We start from the raw sequence: 18836 nt of genomic DNA on the forward strand, positions 1-18836 counted from the left end.
TTCAGATTCGTGTATGTTTTTATAATTTTTTAATTAACGTCTACTGAAGACCAAAAGCAGATTATAAATTATGCATATATATACACGTATATATGAGCAATTTTCAATCTCTGGACTATGTAGTAGTAAGACTGTGTACTTGGTGAGGTTATAGAACTACCTCCTCCAGATTCCCATATGTCAAAGATGGAGTAAGTACAGTCCTGCTCAAGGGTAAAAAGAAACAAAGAGCTCATCAGCAAATTTCTTCCAGATTTAGGGCTGTGTAAATATTCTGATTAGCAAAAACACAGTGCATATCTACTCTTTTTCAGATATTTGAAAAATAATCCCAGAGTCAGTATTTCACAAGTGTTTCTTAAATATTCTTCCATTAGCCCACACTTCATAACTTGGGTTTTCAAAACCAGAACTACACATTCATCTGACCAAAATCTATGAAACCTACAAATAACTAGATAAAAAAATATTTCAGTGGGTTTAGATATAAACTGCATCCTCTGCATTGTTTAGCTTCATCATGAAAATTACTTTAATTTCAATGCTTAAATCAAAACAATCCAATCTTCTTAAAAGAAGCCTACTGTCTACTGTAAAGTAATAACATGTTTTTAGAGACTTCTAAGTGCATATCTTGGAATTTCTAACTTAAATGCATGGTTTGGAAAATACCAATCGTTGATCGTGAAAGGATGGTGACATTTCATCATGACAAAGAGGCAAAAATAAAGTACTTATGCTCTTATTTCCTTATGTAAATTACATATGATGCTTTAAAAAAAAGCGCACAAAATTTTTAAGATTGATGAAAAAGTCATTTAAATACAGACAATACGCGCGTTTTTTCCAAAAATAAATTTTCATCATATGTTTCATGAAAACAAATTTGAAAAATATTAAATATACACTCAGATGAAACAAAAGAAATAAACATAAATATAGACTTAACCAGGAACTAAAGCAAACTATGATACAACTTTACTAAGAAACATAAAAAGGGGAGTCTGTGAGGTGGGTGAAAATGAATCATGGTCATAATTAAAGTTATTTTATAAGTTTGATAATTAATGGATTCTTTAAGCCTGTATTATGGTGCATCCTACCAAAGTCATGTGTTTTGTTTTTTGGCAATTTGTGGAAAATTTTGTTTTAACTCAATTAGAAGAATATCACTTTAATAGCCTAAGTTACCTCAAAATATCATTTAATTGTTCCTTTTGTAATTTGCTTCAAGAAAATCTGTATAATGAAAGAGAGAAAGTGGTTCTTTAATCATTTTAAAATCTCAGTTCTTTTGAAAAGAAAAAATTCAGTATTTATAGCTCCACATTCCTAGCACATCAAAAATCTATTCTAAGTAAAAGAAAGGTCACATTATTATATTCAGGAAGTCTACAACAAGGAAATAGTACAAAGGTTTTATGAAGATTTACCATTATCTGATAATCAGCTTAGTAAAAAAAAAAAAAATTAAACATGCTTCTGGTCAAAACAATGCCTTAATATTAACCCATTTAGGAAAACATATGGGTCTATTAATTAATTGTGTGATTTCCACCTTTATTCCTTTTAAAAATATGCCCACATACCATCTCCTATTCAGTTATACTATTTTGCAAACTATGTGAAAATACATACACATTAAGGGTGAGGAAAATCATGAGAGAGAGAGGACATATTTATATATAAATCTTTATACAAATGCTACCATTGGTAGGTTGTGAAAAACTAATCACGTGTACTCTACAAGTATGAGATTACAACTAAATAATAAGATTTAATTCATCAAAAAGATGACCCCCCAAATCCCCAATAAAGCAATTACATGAACAACAATGCATTGTCAGAAAAGAAAAATAGCCATGTCATTTTTAGCTAGGTGAAGCATGTGCATTGGCTTTAACATGTGTTATCTCTCAGAAGCTACATATTTCTAGGGGTCACTTGAATTTGCCAATACACTGTGCAGTAGATTAGGAAGACAAACACTTCAGATGAGTAGAAAACAGAATGCAAATGAATGTTAATTTTCAAAAAATAGATATCTTCAGTTTGTAACAGTGGTTGGTAATCTAGCATGCAGTCAAAATCACTGTATTGGAATTGCCTCTATGAGGTACTAGCTGCCTACATGGCTAGTGGTCTCTATTCAATAAAAACTATAGGCATAGAGTCTCAGTTTTGAAGGGTCTGTTAATCTGAAAGACAATATAACCATAAAAGACATCTGAAAAGACCTACCTTTCACAATTAAAGTTTATTTAATTTCTTTTGTGCTTTTCCTTACATTTCATTGTTATTCTGATTTTAAGGGAGCTACCCTACTGTAAATAACATACATACACTAAAGGTGGCAGACTCAGTGCAGTTTTTAGAGGGTTCTTGAATTTATTTACATGGCATTCCCAAGTAAGTTGGGAGTTTATTATGATGATCTATAAATCTGAAGTCACCTTTTTACAGCAGGAGTCTCGTAAAGATAATAGCAATTTAAATCACAAATAAATTTAATTAACCGTGTAATTTCAGAAGCAGAAACTTTTGTTTTCCCTTTCCTTAACTAGTGTAAAGATAGGGACAATAAATCAAAACCCCTAGTTAACACACTACAAAAAATGACAATGCCATAAATTAAGTTTGACTTTACACACTGTCTTAAGAAATAAATCCAAACGAAGATTGAATCATTTATCTTTTTACAAAAAAAAAAAATATATCCTGTTAAAAAATACCAGCAACCACCACCACAAAACACACAAAAAGTCACCAATCACCTCAACAGAGATTAAACAAAACAAACTGAATTTCTAAAACTCCTTCAATACTCAGTTGCCCTAGAATTAGCTAGGTGTTTTTTTTTATAAGCAGTAATTTTAAAGAGTCTCTACAGGAGAGGCTTATTTTATCTGGAAACAGCTAGTGGCACAGTGATAATTTAACACAGAGAGCACTGTGTATCCTTCAGCTGACCTGCTCTTCATTCATCTCACACTTGTGGTCTGTATTATGAACAAAATTCAAATGTTCCATTTGCTAGCATTTCTAAACCACTGTTGCTAATGAAAAGCACTCCAGACACCTCCAAGTCCCGTCTTACCATGTATGAGCCACCGTGAAGCGACGACGCTGCCGAATGCTTTTATTCACCAGCAACTTTCTGAAAAAGCATGGTGAGTTCCTTGGCGAACTGCGTGGAGAAATTTTAGGAGATGTAGGTCTGTTTCCCGGTAATCTCGGAAGCTCAAGTTCTAAGTGCATTTGCTCCTTGAAAGTCTTTATGCAAACCTCAGATTCAGAAGCAGTAAGTTCTTTTGAAGAATCTTTTGCTGTCATGTCTTATATGGGGTGCTGGCTTTCACCATCCAAAACAAAACCCTCAAACATAGCAGAGACACAGCTGCAGGTTAGGAGGCTGATAAGTCTGCAAACTGTTCCCAGTTTAATTTAGGAAGCTGTGGCTCCAGTGTAGGAGCTGCTTAGAGCAAGAACAGCATACTCGAAGAATGGCAAGTCAGGCTGTCACAAGGAGCTTTATCAGCCTGGCTTTGCCTCTGAAAATGCGCCAAAGTGCTTCCTATGTCAGTAGCCTCCTTGTGGATGAGGTTTGTCTGCAAGCTACACACTGACACTCACTGAATTCATTCAGCTGAATATATCAACTCATGAAATATTCATGAGGGCTTCTGATAAATCCTTTACATGTATTTTTTTTTAAATCTTTTCAAACATGCTGCCTTCACTAAGGGATAGTTAAGCAAAACCCAGCCACCTAGTCACTTGTTTTTTGTTTGCACAAAGAGCAGAACCAGAGCCTGTCCAGCATGTGTGATGTTTAAAGTCTTCATTCAGAATTATCTTTCCCTGTAATACACACAACAGTAACTCCACCTACCAAATGCTTATTGGCCCAGGACCATTTAAACAACTGCACTCTGTTTCCCCCTCAACAACACCCTCCATCCCTCAGATTTTCACATTTCTGAAGCCACTGTCCTCATCAGGGAAAGCATTAAATCGGGGCTTGTCAAAGCCTGGCTAAAAGAGCCCCCAAAATTCCATTTCTGAATGCAAGAGCTGATTTGCTGAAGGTTTTTTCTCCCCCTCTCCAGAAGATCCTAAAACACATCAGCATAAAAAGTGTCAGCTAATAGGAAAACACTGGATCTGGTTCATTCACCTAAGGAATTTAAAGACTAATCTTTATTTCAACAAAAATTACCCTCATCCTTCTGCTTAAGCTCATTGTCCCTGGGATGCCCACAGAGCCACTTTCTGTTAAATGCAAAGTCACTCCTGAAAACCAAAGTTCCCTAAAATGGAAACGGAGGTAACAACCAGAAAAAAATGAATGCTCCCCATTATAAGCGTAGGATCCAAAGTCAAGCATTATGCGTGTGTTTGCGCGTGCGTGTGCGTGCATGCACATGTGCATGTGTGCAGGTAGATGTACACAACAGTGTATGTCTGTGTGTTGGTATCTTTACTCACAAGTGTGCGTGTACTTGGTTCACGAGAGGATGCAGGTGAGACAGATGGACAGGGAAGCCCAAAAAAATGTCTCAAGTTCCGAAGCAGATTACTGTAACCTGAAATTTCATTTAGAAACAGACTGGAATGCCACTTCTACACTTTAAAAGCTGTAAAAAAACTAAACACACTATACACACACACACACACACACACACACACACACACACACACACACATCGTGGTGCTTCAAGTGTCCGGATGTCATGAAATCCTGTACCTGCAATGACTACTATCAGGGCCAACCTGATCTCACACAAATTTGACAAAGCAGAACTGGCGCCACTCAGTGAGAGTGACAGTTCAGGAATGATTCACTGTAAGACTTCAGTAAAAAAGCAAGAAATTAATTTTTCCTCTAAGGCGTGAGAACTTCCCACCTTTATAAAATCATTTATATATGTCATATACTCCAGCTGAATATCTAAAGGGGTGAGTAAGAGCAGATTATGGTCTGTGTATAGGAAAAAATAAACCCTACCCCAGCCCTTGGGGGAAGTAGTTTAAACTTAATAGGAAGGATTTAAAGGCCTAGTTTACAAACACTACCTTGGAAAGATGTCAATATGGCAATAATACACTAAGACTATATTATGAATGAAAGCAAAGTCATGGAATGTTAGAGTGAGTGAATTGCAGTAATCACTTGGCTTATCTCATGTTATTATATCTACTTTTTATTAAAGTATGGTTAATTTCAGTATTGTGCCAATCTCTGTTGTAGAGCAAAGGGACCCAGTCATACATGCATGTGCATTCTCTTTCTCATATTATCTTCCATCAAGTTCTATCCTAGGAGATCCAGCTCTTTCTTTTAAAGATAGGAAGCAGACCTAGGGAATGTCAATAATTTGTCCAAAATCCTATTTGTAATTGACATTAAAGCAATAGCTAAAACCCAGGCTTTCTGATTCCTAATGGGGTAGTCTTGCATCAGACACTACAGAGAGATGGACACAGTCATTTTGTCCAGCGAGGCACTAGCACATGAGCTTTACGTTTTTGAGGATATTTTAACTGCTCTATTTGAGAATGAATTGGTAGGGATGTCATGAGAGAAAATACAGTTAAAGCTATCTATTATTTATTGCATTATGAAAAGAAAGCTAAGTCTTTCCTCCAATAATGATGTGACATAAAGCAGGATGAGAATAAGTGATCCCACCAATATTCAGAGTGACTTATTTGCAAAAAATAAAATAGCAATTTGAAGTTCTCACATTCACTTTTTTCTTTCTTTTTTTTGGTCTCTCTGTCTTTTCTAGTGCCGTACCCATGGCATGTAGAGGTTCCCAGGCTAGGGGTCTAATTGGAGCTGTAGCCACCAACCTATGCCAGAGCCACAGTAATGCCAGATCCAAGCTGCATCTGTGACCTACACCACAGCTCACGGCAATGCCGGATCCTTAACCCACTGAGCGAGGCCAGGGATCGAACCTGAAACCTCAATGGTTCCTAGTCAGATTTGTTAACCACTGAGCCATGATGGGGACTCCTCACATTCACTTTTTAAGGCTGCCAAAATACTATAAGCATTTTAGGGATTTCTTTCCCCTCCCAATATTATGGCAAATTTCACAACGTAGATTTAGCTGTATGTGAACTGGGGTTCAGATGAGGACATATTGACAAACTTATGTAAAGCAGCCTAGCAGTACAATTATAACTACTTTGCAATTCTTATTGTCAATGTATGTGACACCATGTGGCATTTCACATTACTCTTTCCCTTTGCCTACTATGACAGCTAATGTCCCAGTTAGAGAAATTTTGAGAATCATCTTAAGACACAGAATTCTCAGAAAATACGTAAAGTCAGTTAATTCTACCTACCTTAAATAACATTTAGGAATACCAAAAGCAGCTAATTGAAATACAAAACTTAAAAAGCTAACCAGACCATTTTCAAGTCGGAAATTAGTTTACCTCTGAGCAAAGGAAATGAACGTTTACAGATATATGCATGGAAGATTTGCTTCTAGAGTCAAAATGCCAAAGAGAAATTTGACAAGATGTTCAACGTTGAAATCAAAGATGAGTATAGAAGGTAGAAAACAGGAGATGGTGTCGCAAAAAAGGAAAACAAAAGCACAGTAAAAGCAAATAACCCGCTGCAATCTTTTCACAGAAAAGATACTGTTTTGAGAGAGAGCGCTGGAGAAGAGGAGAAAAAGCCAAGAAGAAAGTAAACAGAGTTTCTGTGCCCTTCTGAGTGCCTAGGACCGAGCTAAAGCGCCACAGGTAAAATCCTCTCATCCACATGTAATGCTTATCCCGTGGCACCTCAAAGGAGGAAAGGAGGAACTAAGTCAATTATTAATCTGCAGAGAGTTGCCCTTGAGAATTATTTGAATTTCAATTAGAGCTATGTCTCAATTTTAAATAAAGACATTCCTGGTATCCATAGCCTGTCAAAACAATAAAAATCAAGAATTTGGAGTTCCCGTCATGGCGCAGTGGTTAACGAATCCGACTAGGAACCATGAGGTTGTGGGTTCGGTCCCTGCCCTTGCTCAGTGGGTTAACGATCTGGCGTTGCCGTGAGCTGTGGTGTAGGTTGCAGACGCGGCTCGGATCCTGCGTTGCTGTGGCTCTGGTGTAGACCAGCGGCTACAGCTCCGATTCGACCCCTAGCCTGGGAACCTCCATGTGCCGCGGGAGTGGCCCAAAGAAATAGCAAAAAAAAAAAGACCAAAAAAAAAAAAATCAAGAATTTATCATAACAAGATATCCTTCAAGGGTCTGAATAGAGTCACAGGGTCCATGACAGTCACCCATATACTATCTATAAACATTATGGACAAACTGTGAAAACATGTTGTGTTCATTAAATTGAAATGGAAAGCAAATGAATTTCAAGCCAAATGATAACTGATAGTGCAAGTATTATAAAATTGTTAAAATGCTTTTTAAAGGCAACAGCTCTGTAATCAAATGATTTTAAATGAAAATACATTCTTTTTATATTCAATAACTTTCCGACTTCCAGAGTTAATATGGAAAGAGTTTCCTCTGAACTGAGTGACCAATTTTTCTCTAACTGTTATTATAAAGCTAAAGTATTTTAAAAGCATAAGACTACAAATTCTGTGCAATAATATTATAAACAACAATATTAAACACAAAATAACATGGCTCGCATTTACTCTAAATACAAAGCTGGATATTTGAAAAGACGCCGTTGATTCAGAAGTTTCTTTTTAACGAGGAATAGATTTAAGACTGTCAATACAAACAGTTAAATTATGGTTGATTATATCTTTATTTATATCACTATTCAGTTCTTTTTTTTCTGAGAATAGTCACTAGGCTCCATTCAATTGAAGATACACACGCTCTTCCTTCAGCCAGACCAGGTAATAAGTGAATACAGAACATCAAGAAAAAACGGTAGCCTCTCAACAGGATACCCCACTCACTACACGACTCTTTCCAAGTTTTCTATATCTGTTGGAAGAAATGGAACTAGAGAAAAGACAACATTCAACTGAATGAAAATAAGTCTAGCCATCTTGGAGATAATGTTTAAAACTGCAATCTCCTCCACTTGGCTGCATTCTTCTTCCTGGTATTTGTCTGCATTACTTATTTCCTCATTTACCATCATTTAATCCCTTTAGAATTTAAAGTTTCATAAGAGCCAGGCTTTTGTTCTGTTCCCTCCTATAAATCCCAACACTCAGAACTGTACTGGCCACATGGTAGGTATTTAAGTAAATATTTGTTGGGTAAATCAATGAATGATCTTTTTCAGGCAGAATAAGACAAGGGGGAGGGGAGGGAGGCAAAATAGAATAAAATACCTCTCTCAAATTAGAGCAAGAGTTACAGTAGCATTAAGCAGCAACCCTTTCACGACTTTGCGTATTATTTTATGAAGTTTTCCCTGCCTGACATGTTACTTCTCTATTTTCCCTGCCAAAAATACTATGCCACATCCATGGAGGCTAAATTCAGATGAAAACTCTTCAGTGAAATCTTTCCCAACTTTCATAGGCAGAGTCAGCTGTCCCATCCCATCTGTCCTCCTCCAGCACTAGATGCATCTCTCGAAATGTTTCATAGTACATTATGGTATATATTTTCATTTGTCTCCTGAACTCGCCTATGAGCTCTCTCAGGATCTAAACTATTTTACTCTTCTTTATATCTCCAGAGCCTAACACTGCATCTTTTTTTTTTTCCACTATGGTTGATTACAGGATAGTGAATATAGTTCCCTGTGCTATACAATATGACCTCGTTGGTTATCTCCTATGTCTGAATCTTACAGTGTCAAACTCCCAACCCAAATCTCTCTCCCTTCACCACCACAAGTCTGGTCTCTGTGGCTATGAGTCTGTTTCTGCTTTGCAGATAGGATCATTTGTGTCATATTTTAGATTCCACACATAAGGGATGTCATATGGTGTTTGGCCTTTCTCTTTCTGACTTCTTCACTTAGTGTGATAATCTCTAGGTCCATCCGTGTTGTGGTAGATGGCATCATTTCATTCTTTGTACGGCTGAGTAGTACTCCATTGTAACACTGCATCTTGATGGATGAGGATTTCTTAATTGAAAAATATGAATCGAAAATTACTGTAGTGCTCCAAGTAGCACTTCTTGTTAGTCTCAGCTTTTTCTGTCTTGAAAGCCAGGCTGGTCCATGTCACAAGTTCTTGTACTTGATCTTACAAAGGATTCCAAAATGAGCTTCCTAAATCATTGCGGTTTAACTATGTTTTGCCATTTTAACTAGCATTTCTCTCTTTGTTAAAATTATCATCATCATCACACATATCCTCATGGCCATGCAAAAGCAGAACACCTATGCATTGAAAATTCTTTTCACTGGGTAGTATACGGGTAGGGCAGACTTGCTAGGGCCTCTCCTCACACTGCTTGCTGGTTTTGGAAGAGAAATTAGGTGCTTCTTTCCAAAGGCACATTCTGTGAAGGCAGACTGCATAGACAAAAATACTAAGAAAGCTCCTTTCTTTGTTTCCGAGGTCATTGTTAACATCAAGATATATTAGCAAGGATGAGTCAGATACCTAAATGCAAGGAGAGAAACTGTTCCCAAGGGAGGTGTTTTAAAATCTGCATTAAAAGAAGGTACTCCAGTTCCCAAAGATAATATTAACCTGTCAGCAAATTACCTAAAAGGGTGGTTTCAAATGAATACGATATCAGGGATGTACGTGTTAAAAACAAAGGTACATTTAGGAAAACCCTTCTCTAAAATGAGCTTTCATCTTTTTGTTATTTTCCACCCTGTCAGTAGTCTTCTATGCAATATAGAAGAATATGGGGTATAGTATTACTCTACAGTTAAAATTTTAAATGTAAATAATTACCTCTGTAAGACCAATTAAGCACGATACTACAGAGATCATAGAAAGAATATAGCGCAAATGAAAACTGAGTCAAATTCATTCCACTGCTCTTGAAAAGAGAATAATTTTCAGGGATCTATTTTATGTTTAAGTATACTCTAAACAAACTATTCCAGAAACAGAATTTTCCTAAATTGATACTCAATTGTATGAGTCTTAAAAAGGACATAGAATACATATCAACATGGAAAATGCTTTCAAAATAGTGGGTTAGACCAATATTGGCTCACTTAATTTCAAGATGTGTTTATTTATTACATGTTCTGTTAACTTTACATATATTCACATTAGATATTTTTTTAAATTCAGTAACATTAATAATGACAGCTTTTTGACTTAAAGAAGAAAACAGAATTTTAACTAAGACTATGAAATTCTAGTATTAAGTAACTCAAACTCAATTTCATATATTTCATATCATCAGCACTGCAATAATAGCATATATAAAATCTAAAACTGGAGACATTTGTGTAAGCATGCTGAGCTTTGTAATAAAGACTTTTAAATAAAGTATTTATTTTTGCAGTTCCCTTGGCTACGTTTTGTTTTGTTTGTTTGTTTTGCTTTTTAGGGCCACACCTGCAGCTGTGGAGGTTCCCAGGTCAGGGGTCGAATTGGAGCTGCAGCTGCAGCTGCCAGTCTACACCATAGCCACAGCAATGTAGGATCCAGGCCATGTCTGCAACCTACACAACAGCTCAAAGCAACACTGGATCCTTAAGACACTGAGCGAGGCCAGGGATGGAACCCACATCCTCATGTATACTATTCAGGTTCATTACCACTGAGCCACAATGGGAATTCCTATTTCTTGTTTTATTTTTAAATTTATCATACACACAAAAGTTCAACATTTCTGGTGCACTGTTCTATGGAATTTAACACATGTATAGATTAATGTAACCTCTACTACAATCAAAATAGTTTTTGTCACTCCCCCCCAAAAAAAAACTCTTGCGTTGTACCTTTATAGTAATATTCTCCTTCCACTCCTAATTGCTGGCAATCCCTCATCTGCCCTTCATCACTGTATTTTTGTCTTTTCAACAATGTCATATACACGGAAACATTCAGAATTTAGCCTTTGAGACCAGCTTCTTTTACTTAGCACAATATCTCTGAAGTTTAACAAAAAGGTTGCATTTATTAATAGCTCATTTCTTTTTATTGATAAATAGTATTCCATTGTCTGGATGTACCAGGTTTTTCTGCCCATGGAAGGACCCTGGGCTGTTTCCAGTTGGGACAATTATGAATAGAGCAGTCATAACCATCCCTGTGCAGGTGTTTGCATGAATATATGCTGTCATGTGAATATATGTGAATGTATGCCATCATTCCTCTATGGTAAACACCCAGGAATGGGACTGCTGACCATATGGTAAGAATATGTTCATCTTCATAACAAAACATTCATCTTTTTTCCAGAATGGTTGCGTCATTTTGCATTTCCGTCAGCACTACATGAGAAAAATTGCAATGAATAAACTAAATATATGCCTGCCCTCCGGGTACTTAGAGTCTAACGGCACAACTATCACAGTCTAATTCTTATCATCGTTCTAAAATTATCTGCATCCTTATTCACCTGATCTCTTTTTAAAGGGGGGGTCAAAACCAGGTTTTCTTCTATGTCCCTCCATTCCTGGGTTCCTCCCTATTTCACAGCAGATTATCCTTATCCTGGCCCTCCTATAAGATTAAACATGGAGCCATGTCTTGTACAAAGTTTCAGAGATCTTTTTTTATCTTCGTCTACCCCATCAGTGCCTATTCCTTGCTCTGAGCTCAGCCTATGATTTTTTTTTTAATATTAGAGAGACATATATGCCCATTCAATGATACACACCAACACAAACAAAGAAAAGCCTCTTGCTTCAACTCTCCTTGAATTCCAACTAGGACACAGGAGATTTCTGCACAGTTTTCTTAGTAAACGGCAAGTAGTTTTTCTTTCTAGTGAACCAAAGTCTGACTCCCAACAATGTCCTGTTGTTTCCAGCTCTGTCACCTGGAATCACAATGAATAAGCCATGTGAATGACCTTTGAAGACGTAGCCTCTCACACATTTATTTTCCATCGTAAATAATTACAGTGCCTTCTACTATTCCTTATGAAATGTATATTCAATCTTTTTAAAAATACCTAGACTGAACCTCTGGGCAGACACACAGTAATGGGAGAGGGTTGTTGGGCTGCCATAACAAAGTGCCACAGACTGGGTGGTTTAAATACAGAAATCTATGGCCTCAGAGTTCTGGAGGCCAGAAGTCCAAAATCACCATGTTGGCAGGGTTGGTGCCTTCTGAGGGTTGTGAAGGAAAGATCTGTTCTAGGCCACGCTCCTTGGTGTGCAGATGGCCTTCTTCTCCCTGGATCTCTGCACATCATCTTCACTTTATTTATGCCTTGGTGCCCAATTTTTTCCTTTTTAGAAGAACACCAGTACTATTGGATTAGAGTCCCCCTTAATGACCTCATTTTTCACTTGATTACTTCTGTAAAGATTCTAGCTCCAAATAAGGTAACATTCTAAGGAACGGGATTTAGGACTTCAACATCGGAATCGCAGGGGGTGGGGGGGGTGATACATTTCAATTCTTAGCAGTCCACTCTCTGACTCCTCAAAACTCATGTCCTCACATGCAAAATACACTCACCCATTTTAATGTCTCAAGAAGTCTTAATTATGCTGGCATCAACTCTTTAAGTCCAAAATCATTTAAATCATCTAAATCAGTTATGTGTAAAATTCATCCCAGGGGCAAAGATCCTCTCTATCTGTGACCTTTTAAAATCAGACGAGCACAATGGTGGACAGTCATAGCATAGACATTCCCAGTCCAAAAGGGATAAACTGGAAGGAAGAAAGGGGTCCCCATCAAGTCTGACACCTCCTAGGACAATTGCCATCAGAATTTGAGGCTTGAGAATAATCCTCTTTGGCTCAATGCTCTATCCTCTAGGCTCCCTTGGGTGGTGGCCTCACCCCCTCTGCCCTCAGCAATGAGAGCTCTGTCCTCTGAAACCCAGGAGGTGCTTCCACTCTCTGAAACTAAGGTGACCCGATCTTTTGGAATTGAGGAGACTATTCAACCTTCAGAGATGTGTGTCCTCTGGGGCTGTGGTGTCAGGAGCAGCTGCTGGCTTCTGAATTGCCTTCAAGATCATTCTTTGCTTTTCTTGAAGGACAACACATGTTTGCAGCTGGATAGATCTATCAGCCTCTTTCTTGCCTGTGGAATCCCAGAAGTCTGAGAGTCTTCCTTCATTCTGTCCTGTCCCTGTCTCCCTTCAGTCAAATCTTATTTCCTTTGCTACAGATTTCTCAAAAACCTTGTTGGCCTTCTGAGCAATTCATGGGGATTCAAACTATCAGACAAAAGTCCCCCATAGAGCCTTCCCGAATAACCACATCTCTGTTCCTGACCTTTGCTAAGATGCTTGCTTAGACCCATGAGTCACATGCCTAATTTCCTTGGCAAAGAGTTGTCTAGTTATACCCATAATGTTCTCTGTAGAACATATTTTCTCTTTTTTTGCAAGATGAATAGGCTGAGAATTTCCCAAGTCTTCAAGTCCTGGTTACTTTTTGCTTAACAATTTTTTTTTTTTTTAATGTCATGTGGAGGTTCCCAGGCTAGGGGTTGAATCGGAGCTACAGCTGCCAGCCTACGCCATAGACACAGCAACGCCAGACCCAAGCTGCGTCTGTGACCTAAACCACAGTTCACAGCAACGCCAGATTCTTAACCCACTGAGAGAGGCCAGGGATCGAACTCGCGACCTCACGGTTCCTAGTCAGATTTGTTTCTGCTGCGCCACAATGAGAACTCCAACAATTCCTTTTTCAATTTATCTCTTTACTTTTGCATTTTACTATAAGCAGAAAAAAGAAACAAAGTCGTGCCTTCCACACGTTGCTTAGAAACCTCCTCAGCTACACATCCAAGTGTGTTACTCATAATTTCTACTTCCCATCCACAAAAAACTAGAACACAGTTCCGCCAGGTTCTTTGCCACTTTGTAGCAAGAATTACCCACCTCCAGGGTCCAAGAACACATTCCTCTTTTCCATCTGCGACCTTAACAGAAGTACCTTTAACGTGCATATTTCTATCGAGTCTCCTTAATGCAGTCTAGGCTTTTTCTATCACATGCCTCTTCCAGTCTCTACCTACAACTCAATCCCAAAGCCACTGCCATAGATTAAGGACTTATTACAGCGGCACCCCCACCTTCTGGTGCCAAAATCTCTATCAGTTCGCTAGGGCTGCTGTAAGAAAGTATTGATGACTGAGTGGTTGAAAATTTAAGTTTATTGTCGCATAGTTTGGGAGGTCAGAAGTCCAAAATCAAGGTGTTGCCAGCTGGCTCCTTCAGACTGCTGTGAAAGAAAAATCTCTTCCAGACCCCTCTCAAGACAGAGGGAAGCAGAAAGAGAAAGGGAGAGGATAAGATACCACTAGTATTCATTGAGAGCAGCCTACACCTAAACCTCACAAAACCCTTTTGAAATATATAATATCCCTTTACAGGTTAAAAAAACTGAATTAAAGAAATGTAGAAACAACTATCCAAGATCACCCAGTTAGTAAGGTCTCAAACCCAAAGTCAAAATCCATGCTTTAATCCATTATATAAAGGAAAAATATATAAAGAATGCAAAGGAAAAATGAAAAAGAAATGTAAAGATATGCCCCAAATATAATTGACTATATTGAAACTTCTTGGCTCCAACTATGCTATATCCTAAAACTAGAATTGTTTCTCTACAAATGCCATTATTTCAATACAATACAAACTAATTTGAATGTGCAGTAAAAATGATTAGTTTTACCCAGGCAGCAATAAACTTCACTAATGGGTTATTTTTTTTTAATAATTTTGTCTGAATGCACCCTTATCAGTTTTAAGTCAGTTTTGAAAGAGAAGATATTGGTTTAATGCACCTTTGAGTGTTCATTCATTTGCAACTCAAAATTAGAATTTGTTTGCCCTTCATGTGTTGTTAAAAACTAGAAACATTTTCTTACATACCTCCTCTTCTCTATGATCTTAAACATTAAAGATGAAACTATCCTCCCATGATTCTATTTCTAGCCTGTTTTAGCTTCTAATAGACCCTCCTGAGAGTTATGTTTGGGGGATTCCTGGGTTAGAAACTTCATTCTCTTGGCTGTGATTATGATGGACAGCGTTTTGGCTGATTTTGCAAGTTCTACACTCAGATTTTAAACCATTTCATTTGTACTACATTAGACATAACAAATACTTTCATTTTACCTTTAGTAATGCAGACATTTCAGAAATGGGACACCAAATTCTTAATGATACTGCTTTTGTTTAATCTCTTAACTTTTCTCCTTTTTGGAAAGCAGGTTCCCTTTTAGAAGATCCTCGAAGGTGCCGCTTCACACCAGCTGCCAAAATAAAATCTAGGGATTCTTTAATTCCTCCTTCCAATCTGTGCCTAACACCATTTCTTGGTTCAGTTCTGGATTTCCAGACACATTTGGGGATTCAATTGGTACAGTATTCACTAAAATTAATGGACACCACTTGCCAAACACAGAAGCCAAAGAAAATGTCATCTTCACAAAAATGTAAACAAACTCAAAGTAAAGCATATGGAGAACATAAATGAAAAATCAAACTGAAAGAAAAGAAATGCTCTGCCCCCTTTATAGCAGGTGATTCGTACTCTAAAATCACGACCTATGATTGTGAATGTAGATTCCATCAGATGCTTTTTTATAGCTAAGGAAATGTGCCTTTTAAGGCAGGGATCCAAGTTTCTGAATCGTGACAGCAACAGCTGAAGACTAAAGATAGACAGTCAAAACAGCATTTTCTGTACATTTTCAGTTGTTTAAAAAGCAGTTACAGTACATTATGTGTGAAATATATTGTTTTAACTCTGTGATAGCTCCACTGGGGAAAAGATTTATGAGAGAAAATACTATTTTATGCCTTCCTTATACCACGTCTTAAAATGGCAATGGCTCTTTTTCTTGATGTAATATTTCCAGTGTATTTCATAGGGATGTGTATGACCTCTATTAATAAAACATCCCTATTTGAAATAAGTGTTGAGCTCACACATGGCTTATCACATGCCTGCGCACACTCACCTGGGCAGGTATTTGCCATCTCTGCTTGGAAAGCTCTTTCTCTCTATCTTTCCATGGCTCACTCTCTATTTCCTCCAGGGACCTGTTTACACATCTTCTCCTGAGAGAGGTCGTCCTTGTTATCCTCTGTAAAGCACCCCATCCTCCCTCTCACCTTACTCAGCTTAATTCTTCTAACACCATCTTTGCTCTCTGATATCGTATTATCTGTCACTGCCCCATAAACAAAAGCCCCCTGAGGACAAAGACCTTAAGTTTTATTTACCACACTGACTCTGGCACCCTGAAATAGTGCCTCCCATATAACAGGTGTTTAATACATGTCTGCTTAATAAATAAAGGTCACTTAGTGAAAAAGCAAGAGCGTTCACTCTGTACACCTATTAAGCGCCATCTGTCTCCTTCTCAATCACTTCAATCAGATCCTTAAGCAAATTCATCCCGAAGGCCGCTGAGAAGAGATGCTGAAAGACAAGCTCAGAATGACAGAGCAACGGAAACGCTAACACTCGTCTTGGAGTCACCACTCCTAATGGCCTTTTAGCCACCACCGCTGGGGTACCACCGAAAGTCTAACGTGCCATACACAGAGGACTACTACGATTTTCTGCAGCTTAGCTGGAGCTCTTCTTGCTAGACGGAAGGCAAAGCAGACATGAACTTGTGACCTTCCCAATGGAGTAGCTGTGCCACCACCACCCAGCCAGGGCTCAGAGAGCACAATGGTAACACTGTGTACAGAGGCATGATTCACAGGAGGAACAGGAGCTCCGCCAAAGGCAGGAAGGCAATCTGGACAGAATGCTATAGGCTGAGAGGGCTTCCTTTTCATTTCAGAATGAGAAGCCAGTATTTGGGGGGAGGGTAACTGTCCAAGCGGCAAGAGATAACCCTTAGGTGGGAAGACCCAGGATGTATGAATCACTTCCTTTGTCCGGGAAGGGAGTTCCAATAAGGAGCTTCACTTTGGTAAGCAAATCAAACTGTTTCTCAAATTTGATTTTCCATTTTTCACAGCTCCATAAATACTGAAGAAATGTGGTGGTGATGATGATAAAAACTAGGGGAACATTTCAAATATAACCGAGTTAGAAGATAAAAGTATTTATGGACAATGTTTAATGGCATTTTGAAAATTCCTATTAAAAACCCAGCTATTTATAAAGAAATGAGATACCAAGGGGAAAGACCCTTAAATCTGCATAAAATTCTAAATGATTCAGTATTCAAAACATTGAGCTTGTTGTCAAGGAGATTTATCGTAAGCATAGTAATTCTCCTTTCCATTCTAGGCTATCATTTATACTGTCCAGAAACACAGCATTATAATTAAGAACTATTTTGCCATAGATAACGCTGTATTTCCTAGAGTACTTTTGATGTTTTTTATTAAGATTACCAAGCACAAGAACACAGCAATCTATATTTCAAAAATCTCTATGTAAAAATACTTACGTGGAAACAAATTAAAAAGAGCAATCAAGTAGGAGAATGACCTAAGTGAATGAATTATTTATTTATCAGGAGTCTGTGCTTTGAGATCTAACATAAGCCAGTTTCTTCATCACCTCTTGGCAGTTCTTTAAGTTTTCTGTGCCTCAGTTCCTTGCCTGTAAGATGTAAATATTCTGGAGTTCCCGTAGTGGCTCAGCAGAAACAATCTGACTAGCATCCATGAGGACGCAGGTTCGATCCCCGGCCTCAGTGGGTTAAGGATCCTGCGTTGCCGTGAGCTGTGGTGTGGGTCACAGACGTGACTGGGATCTTGTGTTGCTACGGCTGTGGCTGCAGGCCTGCAGCTACAGCTCCAATTGGACCCCTAGCCTGGGAGCCTCCATGAGCTACAGGTGCAGCCACACACACACACACACACACACACACACACACACACACAATCCTACCAAGCACTTTGCAGGGTAACTCATGTAAATTAACAAATCTCAATTTAAAATGTAAATGGCATTGCACTTGCAATGCAATCTGGTGCATATATTTAGCCAGTACACTCCCTTGGAAGATCTAAAAAGTGTTACAGATATGATCACATTCATCTTTATTCCCTGTAAAGAGGGAAATTCCAGCTTCAGTGTGGCTTCTCAGCTTTTAGACACAGTTCCCTGTTAGGTTACCATTTCTCCACGTTCCCAAACTTAAATAAAGCAAAACTTTCTCCTCGGGTCCTAAGGCAAAATTTTCAAAGCAAAGAGAAACTATCTTTAAAATAACACAGAATAAGTTTCTGAAGATTAGAATATGTAACATTTCTCAGAAGAAAGAGCAAGAACAATACATGACTGTCTATTTCTACACTGGATCCAAAATAATGCTCAATCTGATTTTTTTTTTCGATTACAAAGTGCCAAAGAAGGACACAAAGAGAATAAACGTTTGTTGGGGGATTATTTTCACTATGTGCTTGAAATATCGCTTTTATGTAATGCTTAAAATACTTCCATGATACCGGTTTTATTACATACAGGATTTCATAGAGAAAAACATGAGGCCCAAATAGCTTAGGAAACTTAAAGTCAGAGTCCTAGCAATGACGCCCCAAGGCTTTTCTTCTGTAATTCTGTGTTCTTTTCATTACACCCGTGGTTATCCAAATGTGGTTCCATAACCAGCATCACCAGCATCACTTGTGGTTATATTTCCTAAAGAGTATTCCAGACCCATTGTTAAAGATGGCTACACCAAATAAGAAACCTCAATGGTGAGACCTGCAACATGCTGTTAACAAAAGTCTTCAGACGAGGAGTTCCCACTGTGGCACAGTGGAAACAAATCTGACTAGCA

At 38.0% G+C, this 18836-nt stretch overlaps 1 protein-coding gene across 7 annotated transcripts in view; it reads right to left on the minus strand.

Annotated features, from left to right (window-relative positions):
* PDE4B (phosphodiesterase 4B) overlaps positions 1-18836 on the minus strand; it is a 552462-nt gene that overhangs the window by 377975 nt on the left and 155651 nt on the right. For 2 of the 7 annotated variants that reach the window (XM_021093172.2, XM_084957912.1), the window contains exon 1: positions 3098-3508. In XM_021093172.2, the coding sequence (XP_020948831.1) occupies positions 3098-3333 (236 nt within the window). In that variant the 5' untranslated portion in view covers positions 3334-3508. 7 annotated transcript variants of the gene reach the window in all.

Source organism: Sus scrofa, chromosome 6, assembly GCF_054392235.1.
Source record: "Sus scrofa isolate SSC_HxYL_T2T_F1_AM1 chromosome 6, Sscrofa_HxYL_maternal_Yorkshire_Landrace_v2.0, whole genome shotgun sequence".
Classification (NCBI taxonomy): Eukaryota; Metazoa; Chordata; class Mammalia; order Artiodactyla; family Suidae; genus Sus; species Sus scrofa.